Raw genomic sequence first — 25103 nt, 5'->3', positions numbered from 1 at the left:
TGTTTACCTTGAATTCCAGAAAGCTTTTGATAAAGGCTCCTTAGAAAGCTTGAGAGTCATGGAGTAAAAGGACAGGTCCTCTTGTGGATCAAAAAACTGGCTGAGTAATAGGAAGCAGAGAGTGAATATAAATGGGCAGTCTTCGCAGTGGAGGACGGTAAGCAGTGGGGTGCCTCAGGGCTCGGTACTGGGTCCCATGCTCTTTAACTTGTTCATAAATGATTTAGAGTTGGGAGTGAGCAGTGAAGTGGCCAAGTTTGCGGATGACACTAAATTGTTCAGGGTGGTGAGAACCAGAGAGGATTGTGAGGAACTCCAAAGGGATCTGTTGAGGCTGGGTGAATGGGCGTCAACATGGCAGATGCGGTTCAATGTGGCCAAGTGCAAAGTAATGCACATTGGGGCCAAGAATCCCAGCTACAAATACAAGTTGATGGGGTGTGAACTGGCAGAGACTGACCAAGAGAGAGATCTTGGGGTCGTGGTAGATAACTCACTGAAAATGTCAAGACAGTGTGCGTTTGCAATAAAAAAGGCCAACGCCATGCTGGGAATTATTAGGAAGGGAATTGAAAACAAATCAGCCAGTATCATAATGCCCCTGTATAAATCGATGGTGCGGTTTCATTTGGAGTACTGTGTGCAGTTCTGGTCGCCACACCTCAAAAAGGATATTATAGCATTGGAGAAAGTCCAGAGAAGGGCAACTAGAATGATTAAAGGGTGGAACACTTTCCCTATGAAGAAAGGTTGAAACGCTTGGGACTCTTTAGCTTGAAGAAACGTCGACTGCGGGGTGACATGATAGAGGTTTACAAGATAATGCATGGTATGGAGAAAGTAGAGAAAGAAGTACTTTTCTGCCTTTCTCACAATACAAGAACTCGTGGGCATTCGATGAAATTGCTGAGCAGACAGGTTAAAACGGATAAAAGGAAGTACTTCTTCACCCAAAGGGTGATTAACATGTGGAATTCACTGCCACAAGAGGTGGCGGCGGCCACAAGCATAGCCACCTTCAAGGGGGGTTTTGATAAAAATATGGAGCAGAGGTCCATCAGTGGCTGTTAGCCACAGTGTGTGTGTGTGTGTGTGTGTGTATATATATATATATATATATATATATATATATATTTTGCCACTGTGTGACACAGAGTGTTGGACTGGATGGGCCATTGGCCTGATCTAACATGGCTTCTCTTATGTTCTTATGTTCTTATAAATTTTATTTACCAAATTGTTTAGAAAAAACACTATTTACAGATAACAAGGATAGTGAAAAATCAACAAAAAAATCCACATATTTAAAATTATAATCTATCCTGTAACACATAGTCACAGCTAAACTTTTATCTTTCTTATTGATTTCTTCCAAGCAAATGCATCTCATATAGTTGTCTCAGGGAATTGGGAATTTACGTAATAAGACCTATTTCCATCTCCTCTCAATGTGAATATTCTAAACATTTAAAAATAAAAACAATCTCTATAACTTTCTTTTTCTGGCAGGATATCTCATTCAGTCAGATAAGTGAGTATCGGATACCATAAATCTAAGAATTTCTGATATCGATTACTTGTATAATCCCCTTCTTGCTTAACTGTTATTTTATAGGAGAGCCAGTTTGGTGTAGTGGTTAAGTGTGCGGACTCTTATCTGGGAGAACCAGGTTTGATTCCCCACTCTTCCACTTGCACCTGCTAGCATGGCCTTGGGTTAGCCATAGCTCTCGCAGAGGTTGTCCTTGAAAGGGCAGCTGCTGTGAGAGCCCTCTCCAGCCCCGCCCACCTCACAGGGTGTCTGTTGTGGGGGAGGAAGGTAAAGGAGATTGTGAGCCGCTCTGAGACTCTTCGGAGTGGAGGGCGGGATATAAATCCAATATCATCATCATCATCATCATCATCATCATCATCATCATCATCATCATCATCATCATCATCATCATCATATATTATGAAATAATCCCACAATTTTTGATACCACAAGTCCCTATTTGGTAGATGTTCTGATGTCCAATATGAGGCTAGCACTAGTCAAGCAATGGCAATCAATAAAGAAATTATTTCTTTCTTATCCTTTGGGATCTCTTTATCTATAAGATCTATTAAAATTACTTCAGGCTTAAACCATTGTCCAAACCTTTTATTAAGTGGAATTAGTATGTATCTCCTCTGTAGCTTTGTTGCTGCGTTTTCAGATATAAAAAGCAGTCCAGATATAAAAACCACTTCCTTTGTCAGTGAATCAGAGGGTCATAATGGACCAAGAGGCCATCAAATGGAGTCCCACGCCTCAAACCAGGGCACACACCAAGGTCTTCAGAATTGAAGAGTTGGAAACCTACCCTTTAGCCCTCCATAGATCAATTTCTGCAACAAGACAAGGGAGTTATACAGACAGTCAGAGAAGGCCTACCATATCATAGGCCTATAACAGCAGCAAGCCAGATCAGACCAGTGATCCATCTAGTCTAGCATCCGCTTTCACCCAGTGGCCAACCACACGCCCCCCAGAAGTCTGACACGCACGGCAACATCTCCCCCTATTGTTACTTCCCAATAGTGGTATCAGGCAGTCATTAATAGAAATTGTGTTTTAGCAAGCCTTCAGGTCATTTGGGTCATTGTGCCTGGGTGTGCTATATAGTTTCCCTTACATTTTCTCCATTGTGTGCATTGCCGCTTGAAACCTTAATGGAACCCTACAGAGACACTTGAGCCAAGGAAGAAAAAAAAAGAACGAGAAAATAATCGATGCCCTCTCGCACAAATCTCTTGTCTTCATCATGCTTGATTTGCAGCTTTGTATAAGGGGGGGTTTGGCGCTAGCCCAGTAGGATTTGGGTGCTCCGTAAATAGTTAAGAGATGAAATAAAACGAAGTTCCCTTGCAGGTACAAGGATAGCAGGAGGTACCCAAAATGAATTGCTTGGCAGCATCCCCCTGGCCTTTTTCCTTTCCTCCTCCCCCCCACCCCCTCCCCCCCTCTTCATCTTTTGCCAAGTCCTGTCTGGCAGGCCATTACAATGATAAATGTAGGTAGTTGGCAAGGTCCACAGTTGGGAGTTTATTCTAGCATGCCAAGCCCTGTTTGGCATTCCCTGTCAGTGCCAGCGTTTGTACTCTTAGTCAGCTTGACAGAAACATGAGGTGTGATTTTTATGTCCGCATCCATCCTGTGTGAAGTGTTGGGAGATTTGGTGAGGTGGGGGGAGGGGGAAGCGGGGGAAGAATGAACATATTTGAAATATATATATACTAGGACTTGTCTGAGATTGGAACAACAGCAAGCCTTTCCTTTCCTGCTTTGTTCCTTTCCTGCTGTATTTTTCAGGGCAATTGACTCCTCCCATTCTCACACTATTTTTTGAACCCTTTTAATTTATTTTGTAAAAAAAAAACAACCCAACTTCCTGGAGTTCTTTAAAGAGTGCAGTGCCTTCTGTTTCTTTTGGTTTGAAAGCAAACACAGATTTGTCCAGCCAACTAGGGAATCTAGCTGGCGGATATCAAGGTGAAATGGTAACAGACCCAAGACAGTGAAGTAATCAGTTGCAGCCATGTCCATGCTGATGGTTAATTCAGATTAGCGTGCTTTGGCTCCTGTTGTTGTTTGTGAAAGCACGGCCTGCCCCGCCACTAGGTAATTGCCTAGGGTGCTGACCTTCTGGGGGTACCGAATTGGGCACCCCCCATGTGACTCGGTGGCTTTATTGGTGTGGGGAGGGGGCGCCAGACGTTAACCTTGCCTAGGGTACCAGAGAGTTTAGAACCTGTCCTGTGTGGAAGTTAAAGCAAGGGGGTGCAAAAGTGAAGAGCTTTTCCTGTTTCTGAACAGAGTAGATCCCACAGAGTTTCTTCCAAAGGAGTCTATGTGCACCAAAGAGGAAAGGTAGAGCAGAGGGGATGGTTTCAGTGGTCATGGCAAAAAGTCAAGCATGCGCTCTTCGATGTCGACAGAAGAAAGTTCAGCTCTTCTGAATAGCCTCTATGGGAATACCTAATGCTGTAATTTGTCCGTGTGAATGTAACTGTACGGTCACCCTGATTCTCTAACTCGACACTGGCTGTACACCAACTTCTTTATAAAGCTTTTTATCATGAAACACAAAGCCCTGAGACCAGATATCATGGGAGGCAGTACCGATCGCAAGAGGCAGCCGGGAAGAAAGGAAGGAGTCAAAGAAAGGGGAGAACCACTTTACAGGCATTTGAATGGAACAAATGGAGAAATCCTTGCATTTGTTAATTGAGAGTGACAGATTTCATGGGTCAAGAGCTTTAATGTTCACCACAAAATTGCTCTGCATTTGCAGAGGGGTGAAATTTCATAACCCCTCTATCAGTAACCAAACATCTTTTCTGCTTGCCAAGACCCATTTGGGACTTAATTTGAAGTTTGGAGTTTATCTTCGGTGCCAGATCTCAGCCTTAGAACATGTAACTTAACAAAGGCATGAGGGCAACGACAGTGACTCTGAGCATGTGTAGTGTGGCTTTCATTTCACCACCCACAGAGATTCATGTTCCAGGAACAGATGTTCCCAGGATAAAATACATTTATATCGCGTCTGTTTTGAAAAGGGCTGGTCCCTTTGAAATAGACAGGGGGTGGTGGGCTGAACTGGATAGGGGCTGAACTGAGCCCATTAGGGGAGGGCGGGATATAAATTTGATAAAATAAATAAATAGCCCAGGCCGGTCTGATCTTATCAGATCTCAGAAACTAAGCAGGGTCGGCCCTTCGCTAGTTTTCAGATAGGATACTGCCAAGGAAGTCCAAGGTCACTAAGCAGAAGCAAGCAATGGCAAACCACCTGTGAACTCTTCTTGCCTTGAAAAGCCCATTGGTTACCATAAACAGGGCTTTTTTTTTTGGTAGCAGGAACTCCTTTGCATATTAGGCCACACATCCAATCCTCCCGGAACTTACAGTAGGACTTGTACTAAGAGTCCTGTAAGCTCTTGGAGAATTGGCTACATCAGGGTTGTGTGGCCTAATATGCAAAGGAGTGCCTGCTACAAAAAAGCCCTAAGCATAAGTCAGTTGTGACTTGATAACATAAAAGTGAGTTAGGAAATATTGGATCACTACTGCCAAGTATTTTTAAGAATAAAGCAGTCAGTGAGATAGTTATGCATATGTGGAAGAGGTGTTGGATTTTGTTCTGCGCCTGAATATAAAATTCCTCTGGGAAAGCTACCTAATAAGCCACTGCCAGTCCTTCTACAAGTGAGAGGTGGAGGTTGTAACTTTCCGACATTCTTGATCCAGTGGGGATGAAATCAGGATCCTTTTTTGCTTGCTTCTTCCCAGCAGTGGCTCTGAAGTTGAGTTGTATTTCTTCATCTAGCCAGCAGGCCTTTATTCTGTCTGAGAACTGCTGCTGTTGTGCTCTCTCTTAACTTGGATCTGATCAACTCAGGTCACAACCTGACGCTCTCACCAGGGTGTTGGCAGAGGTTGTGCGTCTGTGTGTGCTGACATGAAAGTCCCCCAGTGTGCCAAGCTGATTGAGAAAATTGGACTCTTCCGTCGTGCACTGGGTCAGCCAGAGGCGACAGTCTGCCTCCAGTTTTGCCAAAAACTGACAGAAAGGAAGGTGAAACTCCAAAGAAACACGAAAGAGATCATAACATGATCTGCCCATTTATATGTAAATACCAGTATTGGTTAATATTTTAATGGGAGAAATTAAGATGAAAAATTGCACAAAGCTGCCACTGTTGCCAAAATAAACCTTGACGAACTTACTTAGTAATTGCAGTCTTTTGACATCCACTTGGCATCTGTCTGCAGAGATCTGTCCGCACGAGAGGATCCAAAAAAACCCTGCAGCTTTCTTTGAAATAGTCTCCCTTCAAAAAATATTTACATATGTGGTAATTGCCTACTAGAAACAGAGCTTGGTGGGAGAGGAGAGAACAAACCAATCTGTTTCACCGCTTGGGCTGCGGGCTTTTCTGCTGATTATCTATCATATTCTTTCTCAGGGAAAGAGTCAAGAGCATAGCAAATGGCTGCCTGTGAAATAAGCAAGTGCCAAGCAGAAGAGGAATGCGGTGTATTGAGAGCTAGTTGTACAGCGATCCAGTTGGACAGGTTGTGGGGCATGAACTTGGTTGGTGCCGGTTCATTGCTTTCTTTTTGAAACCCACATGGTTTTCTGTTCCCAGGAATTTTGGTAGGAAGTTTTGTTCCAAAAAATTTACATCTCTAGTACTTTGCAAATCCTCCTGATGATTTTCAACCCATTTGTTCATTGGATGTTGTTCTTGGACATTGTTCTGTGGCCAACTTCAACATCAGTTTTGCCCCTCCACTGCAAAGTGCATTTTCGCATGGTGAACTTCCTTGCCTCAGTAAGGAACAATTAATTTGAAATTCCCCACACAGAAAGATTATAAAATGATTCTCTTTCTCTGTGGGGATAGCTCAGTGTCGGAGGGAGAAGTTTTCTACCTCTTTTTTGTTGTATGATTCTATGGCAGCAATCCCCAGTCTTTTGAGCCTTTGGAATTCTGACACAGCATGCTAGGCCTAGCCACAAAATGGTTGCCGCAGGAAGTGAGCCAGCCGCAAAATGGCTGCCATGGTTTTACCTTCATTCACACAGTGAAGATTCTTGTGTTCTGATAGCAGCTGCTGCCAGAGTATTTTTGTTTTTAAATCTGCACAGCCAATTAAATCTCCAGAAGCCCCACCTGCCCTGCCCACCTTCTAAAAACTTGTGCCAGGCAACAGGAAAGGTGTTGACAGGTGCCACAGCACTTGCGGGTGCCATGTCGGGGACCCCTGCTCTGGGGTGTTACTCTGTAGGGAATTACCATTCTGGAGGCAGACTCGGGGCAACCAAAATGTGTATCTCAGCATTTTCTGTGTGAGGTAAGTAATTTACTCATTCAAGGCTCCTGCTGCTGGTGGATAATTTTGATGGCTGTAAAATGACAGGAAGTTTGCACAGAATAGTTACCCTCATGCACCTCAGAAGGTAAGGGCTTTGCAGATGTCACGGTCATGCATAATAGCACAGTGTGTGACCTGCCATCCTCCCAATACTCACAATTGCCATGTTGTATGAATGGGACAACATGTATATTAGAATATAAAAAGGAAAAGACTGCAGATTTATACCCTGCCCTTCTCTCTGAATCAGCAGAGACACCTCTGAAGAGACACCTCTGAAGTCGGCCCGTATTTTTCGGACCATAAGACGCACTTCCCCCCCCAAAAAGTGGGGGGGAAAGTGTGTGCATCTTATGGTCCGAAGGTACGTACCTTCGGGGGGGGAGGGGGCGATCTGCTGCCTCTTCCTCTGATCCGGCGCTTCCCCCGCGCCTGCTTGCCTGGCTCCATCTTCTTCAGGCAAGCGTGGGATCGCTGCACGTGGCCCCAGCGCTTCGCAAGCGCCGGCTGCGGAGGGGGCAGCGTGCTTCCTACTTCCCTGTGTGCCTGCCTTCAGCTGTGATGTTTAAAGCAAGCGCTGGGATCGGAGGGGGGAGGGAGCGATCCCAGCATTTGCTTTAAACATCACAGCTGAAGGCAGGCACACAGGCAAGTAGGAAGCACACTGCCCCCTCCGCAGCCGGCGCTTGCGAAGCGCTGGGGCCACGAGTGATCCCACACTTGCCTGAAGAAGATGGAGCCAGGCAAGCAGGCGTGGGGAAGCGCCAGATCGGAGGAAGAGGCAGCGGATCGCCCCCCAGGAGGAAGGTGCGTCCTATCCTCCGGAGCGTGCGAAAAATACGGTAATCCCTCCACACAGAAACATCTGCCAGGTGTCCCCAACCCACACTCACCCCGTCCTTCTGGCCGCTCCACCCAACTCGAAAAGCAACTACTTTGAAAGTGGTCGCAGATGTTTGAGCCGTTCGGTGGTCGCCTCCCCGCCATCTGGAAGGGGAGGGGCGCAAGTGAGGTGGCTTGGCAGTGTGGAGCATCCAAGCCACCTGAAGCTGTTTCCGGGGGGGGTGGGGTTAAGAACCCAATGAGAGCGCTCATGCACATCAGCGCTTCCCCCAAGGGGGAACAAAGAGGAATCCGGCTTCCAGGTCGCCTTCCCGTGCAGAGGCGCAGAGCTGCTTGACGGACCGGAGGCGGGCAGTTTGCGGGTGAGTGTATGGAGGCTCCCGAACAGCTCTTTTTACGCTGGTCCAATTTGGGATGCCTCCCAGCCACCCCAAAATGCCCGTCTGTTCTCAACCAGAGAGACTTACAATCTCCTATATCTTCTCCCCCCACAACAGACACCCTGTGAGGTGGGTGAGGCTGAGAGGGCTCTCACAGCAGCTGCCCTTTCAAGGACAACTCTGTGAGAGCTATGGCTGACTCAAGGTCATTCCAGCAGGTGGAGGAGTGGGGAATCAAACCTGGTTCTCCCAGAAAGAGTCCGCACACTTAACCACTACACCATCTGGCTCTGCTGGATCAGACCAGTGGTCCACGTAGTCCAACATCCTGACTCATTAAGTGGCCAGCTAGTTCCTAGATGGCCAACAACAGGACATAGCTGTTGCCTCCTGGCTCTGGGATTCATTCATCCTTGGCATGTGTGAAAAATCCAATACTCAGTTTAACATACCAAGGGTATACATGCATGGCAAATATGCAGATTTTAACATGAGAAAATGTACTTCTGAGGGAGTTATGATTACTGTAGTGGCATTCTGAGGTCATAGTGAGCTGTGTTTTGATTAAATTCAGGTAAATTATTTCTCCTGAATATAAACTCGGTTTGTGGCTGGTTTATTAGCCACACATTGTACTAATGGCAGTTGGCTGCATCATGTAAATTCTCAAACTACAGTTTGCTGGCTAGCAGCATCCGTTGAGGCTACCTGGACAGAAATGACAAAATAGGAAAATGTATCCTCCATGCTGGAGAAAATGGCAGGAAAACTGTCAAACCAGGTTTACATACAAACCAGAATTAGTTATGGAAATCTAATAGATTAACCGATTTGTTACACAAGCAATAGCTTAAGGAAGCTGCAGTTTATTATCACATCTGATACCTTCAAGGCCTTTTTTTGTTTCTAGCAAAAGAATAACACAAACCGTGAGAAGCCTACCAAGAAGAGAATGATAGGCACCAAACAGGCTATGGGATAACTCTTTACAAATAGATCATTCTAGAGTCTTATTTCCTCCCCCCCACCCCCCCGCATCCCCCACCTACCCGCCGTAGTGCATAGTTTACAAAATTTTACAGCCCCTAATTATTTCTTCAAAATTGGAATTTCTGAAGTGTCAAAGAGTTTTCACCTTGGCTTGGCTTAATGTCCTCTCCTCTGCTTGGGGGGAGAAAAGCTCAAATTCCAGATAGATAGACAGACAGACAGACACTGTCTTTGTCCAAGCCAGTTAGGTTTGATAGAGACAATTGAGCATGTTCTCCTCCATTGTCACTTCTATCAAAGGAGATTCAGGGAAAATATATTGGCCCAATTATAGCACCATACCCGGGAAGAACAAATCAGTTTTATTCTGCTCTTTCCCTATCAGATTGTTGTAAAGAAACCACTGCTAAGGTGCCAAGATTTTGTGCTTGGGCTATTCCGATCAGGCAGAGAAAAACATCCAACTTAACTTAATTCTAATAAATTTTTATAAAAGTCTGTTTATTTAATATTTGCCTGTTTTAACCGTGCATGTCTGGATGTAACCGATGTTATTTGTTTTAATGATGACCTTGAATCATTAAATAAATGAAATGATAGGCAAATCACTTCCTTTTGGCCTCAGTCCCCCCTTTTGTAAAATGGGAAGAAGCAGAACCTATTTCTTATGAGTGCACAAGATCGGAATTAAAAACGACTTTTCACAAAGGAGAACCTACTTCTTATGAGTGCACAAGATCGGGATTAAAAACAACTTTTCACGTTGATCCCACAGTTGTCGCTTGATGGTAGTAAGATAATATTGCATACATTCACTAATAGGTTTTTTTTTTTTTAAAAAAAATTAAGCTTAACACTTCAGAGGAAGTGAAAGCCGGCGGCAGGGTGTGAAAATATGCCAAGCCAAGTGTTTATGCAAGTTCTTATGAGTTACAGTAGCCACAGAGAAACTTTGGACTGACGTTCTTGATTGGAAATAAACAAGGATGCACAGAGGTGCAGTGTAAAGTCTTTCTTGGCTGTGTTTAATAGGCACAGCTGAAAGTATTTCCCTCTCTGGACCCCATCAGAACAGCTGAAGGGAGCATTCATAGCTAGCTGTAAAGGACTCTGCAACCTGTGTGTGTGTGTGCGTGTGTTTTAAAGAACACATTTATTCACTTGCTGAAGGAAGAGGGAATGGAGGGAAGTACTGAAGCAATTTTTTTCCCCTTTGCTTCTCAGAAGCTGAATCATAAAAGCATGGTTAATGGAGGGAAAGGCTAAGGCAATTCCTGGGCCTTGCAGGCGTCTCTCTGGGGAAGAGGGAGAGGAATGCAAAGGGCCTCAGCCCTGAGGCTGTGGTAACTGCCGAGCTTGTAGGTCAGACATCCTGTTGTTCCTCAGAGCATCAGGTCAGCCGGGCTTACGCTCACAACTGAGGTAGGAGGGGGGCATGTCTAGTCAGCCGCACTTGTCCCCAAGATCTCAGCTTGGACTCAGCCGTGCTCTGCTATGCACATCGTTGCCCTCCGGTTGTTTTCAAAATAATGAGAAAAGAGGAGGTGCTTGAGGCTGTTTGTTGATGGAGCCTGGGAGTACAGTTAGAAAGCAGCTCCGTTCTTTACAGGGTGCTAAGGAGCACTTTAAAGTGTTCAAAGAGGTTTATAATCGCTATGCAGAACTGCCATGAATCTGGAAAAAGGACAAAACTCTGATAATTGTAACAAAAAAAAATTCTCTTCTGCTGGCTTTCTTGCTTGAGGCCTGTTCCCTATTTGGCCCTTCTTTTCTTATGATTGCACTCTTCTTTCCCCATCCCCCCCTATTCTTTCATGTCTTCCTCTGAACTATATTTTTTTGTTGTGCTGAACAGCCGCCACATGCTGGGTACAGCATCAGTAAGGTTACCAAGTCCCTCCACCCGGAAGTAATACCCGGGCCACTCTAGGATTCACGGTAAAACTCTCTGATACCATAGAGCTTTTACTGTGAATCCTAGAGTGTCTCCAGCGTGACAACATCGCTTCTGGGTGATGTCCTCGTGCAGGGCACGTTGCATGACAACAGGACTCTTTGGGGTGGGGATCCCCCGGCAGCCTGTTCTGTGCCAATGGGTTGGGCCCCCCAAACTGGGGGGGTCCCCTACCCCTGGTGGGAGCTTGGCAGCCCTAAGCATCAGACTCAAACTGACAACTCCAGAGGAGCTTCCCTCCCACTCAGTAGCCGCAAACTGAGTCCTGGGACACCTGAAAGACTAACAGCATTTATCTCAGTTTAAGGTTTTGTGGTCCTGACCTGGATGCCCAGAGTTGCCCCAATCTCATCAGATAGTGGAAGCTCAAGCACGGCTGGCCTAGTTAGTGGTTGGTTGGGAGAGCACCAGGGCAGTCCAAAGTTGCTACACAAAGGCAGGCAACGACAAATTACCTCTGCTCATCTCTTGCCTTGACTTGAATGACCTAGGCTAGGCCCAGTCACATCAGATCTTGAAAGCAAATCATGATTGGCCATGGTCAGTATTTGGATGAGAGAAGAAGAAGAATTGTAGATTTATACCCCGCCCTTCTCCCTGAATCAGAGACTCAGAGCGGCTTACAATCTCCCATATCTTCTTTCCCTGCAACAGACATCCTGTGAGGTGGGTGGGGCTGAGAGGGCTCTCACAGCAGCTGCCCTTTCAAGGACAAGCTCTGCCAGAGCTATGGCTAACCCAAGGCCATTCCAGCAGGTGCAAGTGGAGGAGTGGGGAATAAAACCTGGTTCTCCCAGATAAGAGTCCACCAAACTGGCTCTAAGGACAGACCAATCAGGATAGTCCAGGGTTGCTACGCAGAGGCAGATGACGCCAAACCACTTCTGCTAATATCTGGCCTTGAAAATCCTAAGGGGTCACCATAAGTAGACTGTGCCTTGACCACACTTTACTCACACAAACTTTTGAGAGTCAGAGTTCACTAGGACCCCTGTTTCAAACTGGGTTCAAGCTCCCAGTGAGCGATGAAGTTCACTGGGTAATTTTAGGGCAGATTTTTCTGTAAGCCTAACCTCCCTTACAGTGTTGTTTTAAGAGAACAATGGAGGAGAGAACACCACGAACGCCCCTCGGAACTTTTGGAAAGAAAAGCAGAATTTTTTACAGGTTGTTATGGTTGTTGTCACGTGATAACCATTGCGGGTATGTACATACGGGTTCAAAAACAACGCTTCTGGTTAAAGGAAATAATTGAATCCAATCCCCTGTCATGAAACAGGGCCCTTAATTTGATGCATAAGGGAGGCCATACACACACACACACATACACATGCTGCTGCCATGAACTCACATCCATAATTCAGATTTTAGTGTGCTACAAGCAGAGTGGGAATAAATAAACTGAAGTGCTTCAAAGATGTCTGCATTCCAAATAGTTCCTGATGACTCAAGCATGTGAATCATGCCACAGGGTAGACAAAAATCTTTCAGTCATTGGCCAGTTAGACTTATGGGAAAATACTGTATTTGGAGATGGAACAGAAATCAGTTTAACACCCATCTGCTGCATGCTTCATTTCATGATACAAGGAAGCCCCAAAACTGCCATTTTTAGGGGGGGGCAGATTTGGGAAGTGGAAGATTCTGAATGAAAAAGCAGGAAAAAGATTCCCCCCCCCCTCAGCTTTTTCAATCCAGTTTGTCTCCTGTCAAAGAATCTTTCCTAAGGGCAAGTGAAAAGTAGTGGGTCAGACGCTATAGTGATTCTACCATAATTCTTTTATTTGTGAAAATCCAACTGAAAACAAATGCAGCTAGCCTCAACTATATACACAGAAACTCCACCCAAAACACACCTCTAGCAATAAACAACTCAATAGAAAAACAGGCGCTCAGAACCCTCATTTGATGGATATTACCTGATTGGCTGGCTCAGCAAGGGTGGCCACTCTGAGTGTAGCTGCAAGGAGCCTCTGAAACAGTGGGCTTTATTCAAATGGATATTACCTGACTGTCTGACTCAGCAAGGGTGGTCACTCTAAATGGAGCTGCAAGGAGCCTCTGAAACAATAGTTTCGTTCAGATGGATATTACCTGATTGGCTGGCTCAGCAAGGGTGATCACTCTGAGTGGAGCTGCAAGGAGCCTCTGAAACAATGGTTTCGTTCAGATGGATAATACCTGATTTGTTGGCTCAGCAAGGGTAGCCACTCTGAGTGGAGCTGCAAGGAGCCTCTGAAACAATGGTTTCGTTCAGATAGATATTACCTGATTGGCTGGCTCAGCAAGAGCAACCAATCTGAATGCAGCTGCCTCTCCAACAAAGGGTATTTGTTTGAAGCTCCCAGTACACTACAGTGAGGAAGTACTATCTCTTGCATTTACAGTGATTTTATGTAACAAGTAGCTGAGCTGGGGTGGGTGTCATATTATAGTTTTCTTACATAGAGATAATCTTCTCTTGTGTGTTTTTGAATGGCAAACCACCTCTGTTTATCTCCTGCCTTGATAACCCTACACAGTTCTCCATGATTTAATTGCAGCTTGACAGCACTTTGCTCAACATTTATTTTGGTAATGATATACTTTTTCTGACCCCTCAGCTTTGTGAACCTACGCCTTACTTGCCTTGCCCTTGTTACAGTTCTGTTCTGATGTGTTATGGATGCACGAGGAGAACCTTTGTTGTGTGTGTGGCTGATCAGTGGAATCCAGCGCTGCTGCTGCTGGTGGTGGTGGCGATGATGAAATTTTAGACCGCCTTTCCATGCAAGTAGGGCTGGGCTCAGGACAGCTTACAACAGAAAGGAACAAGAATTATTAATTTGATTTATAGCCCACTCTTCCCTGCATAATACTGCTCAGGGCAGGTGCCAACATTTCCAAATAATAATATTCTTAAGTTAAAAGCATTTTAAAAACATCCTGAACAATTCATCTAATGGATGGCACGTTAAAAGAACACAACTTGGTGTCCTTTTTCCCTGTGAGGGAGAGAAGGAAGGAAGGAAGGCTAGCTGGAAACCATTTCTATCCTCAACCATAGGCCCGGAGGAACATCTCTGTCTCTGCCTTGAGAAATTACCTTGAGTCCCAAAGGGCAAGGATGTCATTCAGCAGAGAGTTCCATCAAGTTGGCACCTGGGCCAAGAAAGCTCTGGCCCTTGTTGAGGACAAAGAAGACACTCTTTGAGCCAGGGATCACCAGTAAGTTCTTTTCCCTGAGTTCTCTGGGGGGTATACCAGAAGAAGATGTATTAGTGAAGATATATGTGCCTTGCACTCAGAGAGAGTAGCGGTGCACAGACTCCTGTCGTCTGCTCCAGAGCCTACAGGGAAGAGCTGTAATTTTCACCTCCACCTGAGTGTTGACTTAGTCACTGATTGTTTTTAAAAAAGGCTGGGTAAAAGGGAGAGAGAAGAATTGCTGACCTGCAGCGATTGGCAGCCTCTCCCTGCTATTGGTTTTGGTGGTCTATAGTTTAATTGTTAATCTGTCAGAGGCTGCACCTTTCAGCTGCCCCCTGTTAACTTGAATCAAGAGAAAATGAGCTGGGGACTGTATTATCCCTGAATGTTCTTATCCTTAGGGAGCAGAGGCTATGCTTCGTAGTTCACGGTTTCCAGCTTGCTTTATTTAAGCCAACACTGCCTAGCCTTCAATACCTGTCCGGTAGAGCTGAAAAACCCATGATGCACAAGACTAACTGCTTGGCTGTGTGTTTGCCTAGGGACCAGTGGGATCATGGGAGAGCTTGACATGTCCGTGGAGTCCGGTGGCAGGGGTGGGGAGGAGTATAAAACTGGATCCAACTCATTGCGTTTTCAAATCCAGTATGGAGCTGGAATCCCCGGCACCAGTGGTTACTTGCTCGATAGGAATCAGACCAGAAAGCAAGAAAGGAAGATCAAAACTTAACAGGGAGTACTGAAAGAAGTTAAGACACTCTGAGAAACAAACTCCAAAAAGAAAGAGGAGGAGGCAGTTCCAACCTTGCAGAGCCCTTTTTAAAAATGTTAGATTTTTCTTTAAATTTTTGTGCAGATTGGCTTGGGGGGGGGGTGTCTTGAAGGCAGTTGTTAAGCAGTTTCACAATATTTTGTTTCTTTCCAACTTGTCCTTTCTTTCCCACGAGGAGAAAATCCTGAAGCTTTTTTTTTGTTGTTTTTTTAAAGAACCCAGAACTGGGCATGGGGTTGGAGGAGGAGAAGTTTGGGGGACTGGAGGAGAAGAAGTTTGGGGGATTGCTTTCCTTTTAACAATAGTGACAGCTTTAGTAAAACATCTCTTCCTCCGGCTCTGATATATCTAACATGGGATGAAAGAAAGGAGCAGTCAAGGGGAAAAGACAGGCACCAAATATACAAGCAGGGACGGAAGTGTCTTCTGCCCCTCAGCTTCAGGCTGAGCTTGTCTGCCTGAATCAGCCAGTGATGGGAGGAAATCATCCTAATACAAACAGCAAAAGACTAGAGGGGTACACAAAGCCTTGCCCTGTGCTTCATTTTATGATACTGCTTCAGGTAGTTGAAGGATGAAGGGGAAATTGGGGGCGGGGGGAGGGCAGTGATACAGAACAGAAAGCAAGGAAATCTCTTTGCTTTGTACTGTAGGACAGGTTCAGCCCAAGGTGGAAAACGCAGAATTATTCTCTATTCTGCTGGGAAAATGTAATAAATAATTGAATCCTTTGTGCCTCCTGTTATCCCTGACCAGGACAGCCCAGGCTTACCCAGTCTCATCAGATCTAGAAGCTAAGCAGGGTTTGGTCAGGGTTAGTATTTGGATGGGAAACACCAAGGAAGTCCAGGGTTGCCATGCAGAGGCAGGCAATAGCAAACCACCTTTGAACGTCTCCTGCTTTGGAAACCCCATGGAGTTGCCATAAGTCAGCAGCAATTGGACAGCAAAAAAGGGCATCTGAAAGTCTACTGTGCAAGGCACCTGAAGTCTACTATATCTGAGGTCTGCTGTACAAGGCAGCCATCTTGTTCTTGCAGAATGGACTGGTCCAGCTTTAGCCCTAACTGTGTTGCGTGGGAGGAACACAATCCCACTCTTGCACAATTAACAAAATGCATGCACTCTGTCCATTGATTATTATGATCATTGCCATACTTCGGTGGTAGAGCACATGCCTTTCCATGCTCCCATGTTCAATCCCCGGAATCTCCAGCTATACAGAATCTCATAGTTTCCCACATGGGGAAAGACCTCATTCCCCCCATTCTAAACAGTGCACTTGGAACAGAGTTGCCTGCCTCCTGGTGGGATCTGGAGTCCTCCTGCTATTAGGCTTGATTTTCAGATGATGGAAATTACTTCCGCTGGAGAAAATGGCTGCTTTGTAGGGTGGACTCTATGGCAACATATCCTGCTGAGGTCTCTCCCTTCCTCAAGCCCTGCCCCCACCCCCATTCTCCATCCCCAAATCTCCAGGTATTTCCCCACCCAGAGCTGGCAACCATATCTTGGAATGTCCTTGAACAGGGAGGAGAGGATGTGTTTAATGGCAGAAGGATGAGGTATAATACATTATATAATCTTCCAAAGAAAAAAGGTTGCTTGGAATGAAGCTGTGGAGGCTGTACACAATCATGGGAAATAAGTGTGCATTTATGGTACAAGAACACCACACTAGAGAAAGGAATTTGGTGGGACTGTTAACAAAATCCATTGACACAAACCCTATGCCACAACAATTCTTCCCCCTCACACACACAAACTGCTCCAAGCAATTCTGAGTTCTGAGAAAGGGGGAGGAGACATGGGGCAGAAATGGAATTAAACAGCCCAGATCTGGAGATCTTTATGTGCTAGAATCCCAAGGCAGTTCTGTGATTGCCAGGTCTGTGTTAGAAAAGAGACTTCAGGGGCAGGATTTAGGGAGAGGAGGAGCCTCTGTATGGTAAAATGCCATAGAGTCTACCCTTCAAAGCAGCCATTTTCTCCAGGGCAGCTGATCTCAGCCAGCTGAAGAACAACTGTAAAAGTGGGAGATCTCCAGGCCCCACCTGGAGGCTGGTGACCCTAGTTTACTCAGTGAGGGGCAGTCTCTTAGGCAGGCAAAACTCTCACGACTAGGGGTCCCCAACCTGGAATCGTGAGACAGGGTGGTGCATCCAACCACAAAATGGCAGCTGCAAAAGGCAGAGCCCACCACAAAATGGCTGCTGCAGGAAGTGGAGCCACAAGGAGGGAGGAAGATTCAGCGCAGGTGAGAAGAGAGATAATTAAACAATACACTGGAAAAGAGGAATGAGAGAGAACAAAACAAACACAAACATGGGTGGAAGCTGCCACTGAAACAATGATGTTTGAATTGCACAGCCAGTGAGATCCTCAGTGGCAAATCAGAAGCTCCGCTGGGCAAGAGCCCCACTTGGCTCCACCCACTTGGTGGGCACCAGCAAAAGTGTCAGTGGGTACCCTGGCCCCCATGGGCACGCATTACGTTGGGGACCTTTGGGCTGCAACATGCAAATAATGCAGATCAGGATGTGCTTTACTATTAAGCAAATCTGTGTGGCTGCTTAGAATGGCAGTGGATGGGGCAGTCTCCAGGGTTGGTGGCCCTTGCCGGCTCCCTGTCTCCTTGCCATCATGATTCCTGATGCTACTGCAAGCACGTATGGAAGTCAAAGGATTTTAAACAGTCTCTGCGCACACAGGCAGAGCTGATGTTCAGCACCACTGCGCAGGCTTGAGAGGCAAAAGGGAGCTGGCAGCGGGACTGTCTCTTGGTAGCCGCGTAATAAGAGGGCAAGCGGCTGTGGAAACTGCAGGTTTTTCACTGAATCACATTTATTTAGGGTGAACAAACATCTGATGGAGCTTGGTGTCTGGCATTAGTATGGGATTATGTTTTCAGTCCGTCTGGCGCTGGAAGATATTTATGCATGAACCCAAAATAAGGAAAACCCAGTTGTGCTTGCCCTGGCTCTTCCTTTAAGCAGTGCTATAATTCAGCTGTTTGTGCTCTGTGATTTGTCAGGAAAGAAACAGCATATTTCTCGTGGCATGTGCGCGTATGTGCATGTTGGGTTGGTTTGTGTGTTTTTTTACAGCGTTTGGGGGAAAAAAATACCCTGCGTGTGCCGTTTTATATGCTAGCTGGCATCGCAGGATTGGCATTTGGCAAATAAATAACCAAAGGCTAGCCTACGAATGACGCCTGTCCTCGGTTTCACTCCTCCAGCAAAAGCATAATAACCCAAAGCAGAATTGCAGTCTGTGAGAGATGCGGCGTCTCCCAAAGGATTTCGGGGGTTATTTTGTTCAATGACCAGAGGCAACCTTTGCAGAAAACATATGGCTCAAAATTTCCTTATTTATCGTGCGGGTTCTGTCTCTTCGTCTGCCAGGTTGTGTCTTCCTTTTTTCCTGTTTTTTAAACTGCAGAAACATTCAGTAAGCGCCTGCCGCTTGTAACCTCTTGTCACTCAGAAATACCTCTGATACAGGGTAGTCTTCTTCACTGCCTGTCAAAGGCATACATCCAAAAGGCCTTTGGAGCCAGCTGGGGAAAAGCCTCCCATTGATTCCTCATGATCCTTCTGTGTCAGGGCCCACGTTTGTCGCAAATCTGGTTATTTTTCTCTGGTGTTTATTTTGCCTTCTAAATCTCTCGCTATGAAATATGTAGTGTTGCCGTACAATTCATAAGGCGCTTTATAATGCACGCTTCCCGAGGAGCAACGGAATAAAATCAATGCTGTTGGAAAGAAAATCAACTTAACTCAGCCATGGGTTGAATTATTATTATTATTAGTTTTGCAAAGCTGAGTGACTCATACAGCATAGCTTTATGCGCTTGTGCTTTTCCCGTTTAGGTTCTCCTTCATAACCGAGCTTTGCCACTTTCTTTTGGAAATGTGTGTTGCGGGGAAATGTCATGATCTTCGTAGAGCCCCTAGGTAAACAAGAGTCTCTTCCATTTCAGTTCGGTTTTATTATGACAGTCAGCAACCAGATCCAACTGATGAAAACATTATCAGGTATACAGATATTCAAATTAAGCTCCAGTTAAAATAAAAATAGCAAAAATTAACAAAAAAATGTATATAAAATTACATAGGGAGTCTTTTCTGGGGCTTTTTTTTGTAGCAGGAACTCCTTTGCATATTAGGCCACACACCTCTAATGTAGCCAATCCTCCTGCAGCTTACAGTAGGCCCTGTACTAAGAGCCTTGTAAGCTCTTGGAGGATTGGCTATATCATGAGAGTGTGGCCTAATATGCAAAGGAGTTCCTGCTACAAAAAAACCCCTGGTTTTCTATATGTCCCTTCTGCTATTCTATATCTTAAATTTGGGGCAGCAAGACTGTGGATTGATTGGATGCACTCCTACCTGGTTGTACATTCTGTGGTCTTCCTGTTTTATTGGGCAGGGAAGGGAGTTTGAATTGTTTGGGGGTGGGGTGGGGGGAGAGGCTTTATTTACATGGATTTCCCCACCCTCCAGCGTATGTTGTTATCATCCTGGCTAAAACCCAGTGACCCCGATTACCGTGAAGCTGTTTACAAGGTTTAGGTTAATTGGATTTCTTAACTACTTCACAGGGCAGGAGAACAGCGTGGAATGGAGTTCAAAAAGCAGAATGCAGCCTGGATATAAACAGGAGGGAATCGGCTTTACTTAATAATCGGCTAAGCACAAAGCGGGGCATGGGTTGGATGTGTGCGACTCGGTACAAAATATTCTTTCTTTGGTGCCCACCATGTCTCAGCATCACCCAGTCGGTTGCTTTACATATAACATCTTTCACTTTTTTTGTAAGGATCTGTTTCAAAATGAGAGGCTTTGAAATGGCAGTGGCTTCACCTTGGCGGTCTTTTCATTTGCACTTTCTTGGGGAAAGGATCATGAATAAAATAGCTTGTGCAGTGCATGGTTGCCTGTATAAGACAAGGAGGATGTGTGCTGGGGCCTCCGTTTTCATATCCTTCCACCACCACCCCTTTCCTCTGTTCTCAATTCCCTTTTTAATGGCACAACATTGCACCCTCCAGGTGTGACACATAACTGCAGTCTTTTCACCTTAAACGGATTTGTTTCTGTTATTGCTGTTTAGAGATGCTGAATTTTCAGACGTGGTTAACCTTCTTCCATCTGCTTGTTTTCAGGCTTCTGAAGGCTCAGAGAAGCTCTTCTCGCCTGCAGCGGCTAAAGGTAGGCAAGTTAAAGACACCTAAGACTTTCTCTGGCATGTTGTTGTTGCGGTTATTCTTCATCTGAAAATACAAGGGGAGGAATGAGATTAAGAGATGCAACATCTATTAGCCACTCAGCAGTGTTGCCTTTAGAACTGGGTTGCCCGTTCTAGGTTTGGGAAATAACTTGGGGGATTTTGGGGGTGGAGCTGGGGGAGGGCAGGCTTTGGGGATGGGTGGGACCTCGTCAGAGTGCAGTGCCCTAGAGTCCGCTCTCCAAAGCAGCCGCTTTCTCCAGGGGAATTGACGTTTCTAGTCTGCAGATCAACTGTAATACTGGGCAATATTGTTATACTGTAATAAAGCAATCCTACTTTAGAAGGGACAGGAACCCCATGGGGCGGAGTAGTAAAGCTTCAGTACTGCAGTCTGAACTCTCTGCTCACGACCTGAGTTCGATCGCGGCGGAAGCTGGGTTTTCAGGTAGCCAGCTTAAGGTTGACTCAGCCTTCCATCCTTCCGAGGTCGGTAAAATGAGTACCCAGCTTGCTGGGGATCAAGTGTAGATGACTGGGGAAGGCAATGGCAAACCACCCCGTAAAAACACTGCCGTGAAAACGTCATGATGTGACATCATCCCAGAGTCGGAAACATCTGGGGCTTGCACGGGGGACTCTACCTTTACTTTTTTCTTTAGAAGGAACTGGGCATCCAGTTGCCAGCCCCCCCCCCCCCGATTTTCTGATAGTTTTAGAAGCTGTGGGAATACGCAACCACAGGTCCTTCCTTTCCCCTGTTCCAGTTGGACCCATAACCCGCTCACTCCAGCCCTTTCCGCTCTCTCCAGCCCTTAGCCTGAAACTTGGGATGGGGGACAGGGCCTTGTCCTCTTTTTTGCTTATATTACTCTGTAGCACTACAGAAATAAGTTAAACTACAGAAGCTCTTAAATGCTTAACGCTCTTTAATTAATATGCATGAGGTGACTGGCAGCTGTCAGGAAATGGGGGGCTATTCTGTTGACAGTGTGATGTCATTTACGCTGTGAGCCCAGAAGAGATGTCATGCCACTCTGTGATTCAGCAGGAATTTTATGGTTTTACCAAATACCATGCTAAAGCAGGAGACCTGGCAACTCTGTTTGGTTTTAGACTTACAGAATACCTTTTTAAAAAAAATTTTAAAAACCACACCAGATCACATCCATGAAGCAGCTCACATGGGCAGGTCCCAGGTACTCTCTTGGGCCAATGTGACGCCTGTCGACTGTAGCCTGGTAGGGTTGCCAGCATCCAGGTAGTTGGAGAAAAAAGCCCAAGCTCCATGTAAATATTACTTCTTGTACAGTTAATACACAACAATGTCCAATAAAAATGTTTTTTTTAACTCTTCATTCGTTCATTTATTTATATAAATGAAAATTTGTTCATTTATTTATATAAATTTTTTTCAAAAAAGTTCATAAATATTCCAGATTAGCACAATGTATGCGGGAAGTATTGAAAAACTCAATGAACAAAACCAGCTTACAGGCATCACCGGTCTTCAGAACTCCTGTTTCGCATTATTGCTTTATCCAAGCGAATTTTAACGCACTCATATCCTTCACTCATCACATCAAAATAATTTTACAACATTTTCTCAGCGTTTGCTGTCAATAAAAAAAAAATCTTTATTGGACATTGTTGTGTATTAATTGTGCAAGAGGTAATTTTTACACGGAGCTTGGGCTTTTTTTCTCCAACCTTTTGTCCGTGTGGCTTTTGTCGTGTTGCACAACCTCTAGGTAGTGGCTGGAGATCTCCCGCTGTTACAAAGATCAGTTCACCTGGAGAAAATGGCTGCTATTATTCATTTATTTATTTATTGAATGACAGTTACACACAGGAAGCTTATAATAATAATAATATAAAATACATAACCGTGTTGATGCAGTGGGCATGTAGACTGATTGTGCAATCTCCCTGAATACTAATATCTAAATTTTCAGTCCACTCAGTTGCAGCTGGAGAGAGTTTAAAGAGCTCTATCACATTTCCCTGGAAAGCAGGACACTCACACTCCTGCAGCAAATGGACAGTAGTTTGGCAGGCTGCACCCGAATCGTGTTTGGGTCCTGGCATTTTGCCCCATTTAAACAACAGGTCTAAACAACAGGCCCATAGAACCCACCCTTTGGAAGGTGGAATCTATGGCACAGTACCCCATTGGACTGCCTCCCCTTCCCAAACCCTCTTCAAGTTCCACTCCTGAAATCTCCAGGTATTTCACAACCTTGAGCTGGCAACGCTATGTAGCTGTGAAACGGACTTGGTGAAAAGGTCTTTTGAGCCGGTGCTGTCCTCTCCCCTCTTCAGCTTCACTCCCTGCAAGGAAATAATAATTCAGTATAAAAGTATCATCTGAGGTGGGGATGAATTGCTGTTTTGTTGGCGCGAGGCTCTGTTTGTCTCGCTGCATACATTTCTTCCTGGTGCAAAGGGAGTGGAGGCATTCACTGCAGAGGCCCTTTACAAGGCATCCTCCCCACAAATAAATCAATGAACAAATAAGAAAAGGCTGTTTGTTTTGGCGTCCAGCTTTCTGACACATGGTGTGCTCAGACAGTCTCTCTTTCACATTTTGTTACCCCCCCCTCCTCTTTTGCTGTCTGAAAGACAAGCCTTTTACCTCTGGGCAGATGGGAAAGAAGGCTAGTTGAATTATGAACTCCAAAACGCTCATAAGTCAAGGGAGTGAGGAAGCCTCTGTGAAACGTGGCTTCCTATCCCATTAGCACTCACTTGCAACCTTGGGAACACTTATGGTGTAGCTGCCTTCCTCTCAGGAGTGCCTGCTGAATATGTCAGGGGTGGGGAACTCTCTGGCAGAGACTTTTGGACCACATGCAGATGGGATGATAAAGTGTGGCCTGTTTAAATCATGCTTTGTGCAACAAATTCTGGTTAATCCACTAGATGCAAGCAGGGCTTTTTTTTGTAGAAAAAGCTCAGCAAGAACTTTTTTGCATATTAGGCTACACACCTCTGACATCACTATTGTTCCACACAGGGCTTTTTAAAATAAAAGGCCCAGCAGGAACTCATTTGCATATTAGGCCACATCCCCTGATGCCAAGCCAGTCGGAACTGCATTCCTGCTCAAAAAAAACCCCTGGATGTAAGAAATAAGTCCCAGTTTGTGTGGGAATTGAGAAAGCATAACTACTCACAATTGTTACATATTGTGGTCAGGGGTCATTTCATAGAAAAAGAGGTGGTGGAGCTCATCAGCACAATTCATTTGCATAGGTCACACATCCCTGACATCCCTGGAAGGTGTACTAAGTAGATGTCATCACACTGAGGTCAGCGCGTCCCCTCTGCAGCACTTGCCGAGTTCAGTGGGCACTGCAGATCGGAAGCACTGTTTTTTTCTTGGCTTGAAGGGGTCGGGGCAGCTCCCCCGACCCCTTCAAGCCAAGGAAAAAAACACCTGGCACTTTCCCCCCGCCACACTTGCCAAGTTTGGTGGGCGATGAGGATCGGAAGTGCTGTTTTTTTCTTGGCTTGAAGTGGTCAGTGGAGTTCCCTTGACCCCTTAAAGCCAAGAAAAAACACTTGGCACTTTCCCTCCACAGCACTCGTCGAGTTCGGAGGGCACTGCTGCAGACAAGAAGTGAATCCAAGGCTTGGGGACGGCGCGAGTGGGGAGGGGGTGCTCACCCCACACTCCTGCTGGGAGCTGGCGCCCTAGGCATTTGCCTAGTTTGCCTACTCCCATGTGCCAGCCTTGGGTGTACTAAATTATATCAGCTCAGCATCTGCCTTCATATGCTTCTTGAATTAGAATTGTCACAATAAAACCTTACTCCCATCATACTTGTTAAATTACTTTCTCCTATGTGGCCACAGTGGCATGATGAAGATTTCCATCTGTCTGCTTTATATGTTTTGGTCAGTTTTCCCATTTTTTAATGGTGAAAAATATTAGAAAGTTTGTCAGATTTTAGAGTTCAGCAGTATTCTCACAGGGGTTTGGAAGAATGGAGCCCAGAAGCAAGTATTTGGGGGGTGGGGTAAGAAAGAAAGAGCACAATAAATTGTAGAGGTTCCAGAGCTCCGCTCCTGTGAGCTCCTGCCCAAAATGAGGCCTGATTGTAGTTAGCAAACCAACAACAAATGCTAGTTTGCTGTTAATCAACAGTCCCGGCATTGCAAAACCCATCTGTACTCCTGATATCATAGCTGGGGCTACCAAGCAGGGAGGGGTGGAGGGCACAGGTGTTTTTTTTTTAATGTGGCCTTTGTATACTTACAGTAAGCTCTTTACAGGAAGTGACAAATGTAGCTGTAAGAATTGCCAGAAACTCTTAGAAATTAGTTTCAGTCATCACTGGAAACTATGGCGAAGGTCTTGTTGCCTCATTCCTTTAACCAGGAAGGCTTGAAGTGCCATGTATTTACATCTTTGACCTTTTCTCTTTTTTAAAAAGAAACAAATATGAAACAATTTGAAAAGTTCTTTGGGCATGTTTCATCAATACTTTCCTCCTCACCACTGAGAAGATCTTGTCAGATCTCGGAAGCTAAGCAGGATCAACCTTGGCTAGGATTTGGAAGGGTGACGTCCAAGGAATACCAAGGTCATGAGCTGTGATGTAGAGGCAGGCAGTAGTAAACCAGCTCTGAAAAGTCTCTTGCCTTAAAAACAAGTCTAGCTCGCCACCTAGAGCTGCATAATGCTAAAAGAGTTAGTACTTCTGACTGCCAGACAACCGTAGGATCTTCTGACAATTGTACACACAATGGCATACAATAATTATTAATTAATTATAATTATACTTTGTCTCCAGACATTAAGAACTCCTTACAGTACAGACGCTGTGATTCTGG

General features: G+C 45.3%; 1 protein-coding gene across 19 annotated transcripts in view; it reads left to right on the top strand.

The window, feature by feature from the left end:
* Positions 1-25103, top strand: part of FBRSL1 (fibrosin like 1) — a 1099284-nt gene that overhangs the window by 966635 nt on the left and 107546 nt on the right. For all 19 annotated transcript variants that reach the window (XM_060249815.1, XM_060249816.1, XM_060249814.1 and 16 more), the window contains one exon: positions 20203-20248. In XM_060249815.1, the coding sequence (XP_060105798.1) occupies positions 20203-20248 (46 nt within the window). The remainder of the gene's footprint in view (positions 1-20202; positions 20249-25103) is intronic.

This window comes from Heteronotia binoei, chromosome 11, assembly GCF_032191835.1.
Source record: "Heteronotia binoei isolate CCM8104 ecotype False Entrance Well chromosome 11, APGP_CSIRO_Hbin_v1, whole genome shotgun sequence".
NCBI classification, from domain to species: domain Eukaryota; kingdom Metazoa; phylum Chordata; class Lepidosauria; order Squamata; family Gekkonidae; genus Heteronotia; species Heteronotia binoei.
The sequence above is the reverse complement of the archived record's forward strand: the minus strand, read 5'-3'. Positions and strand labels throughout refer to the sequence as shown.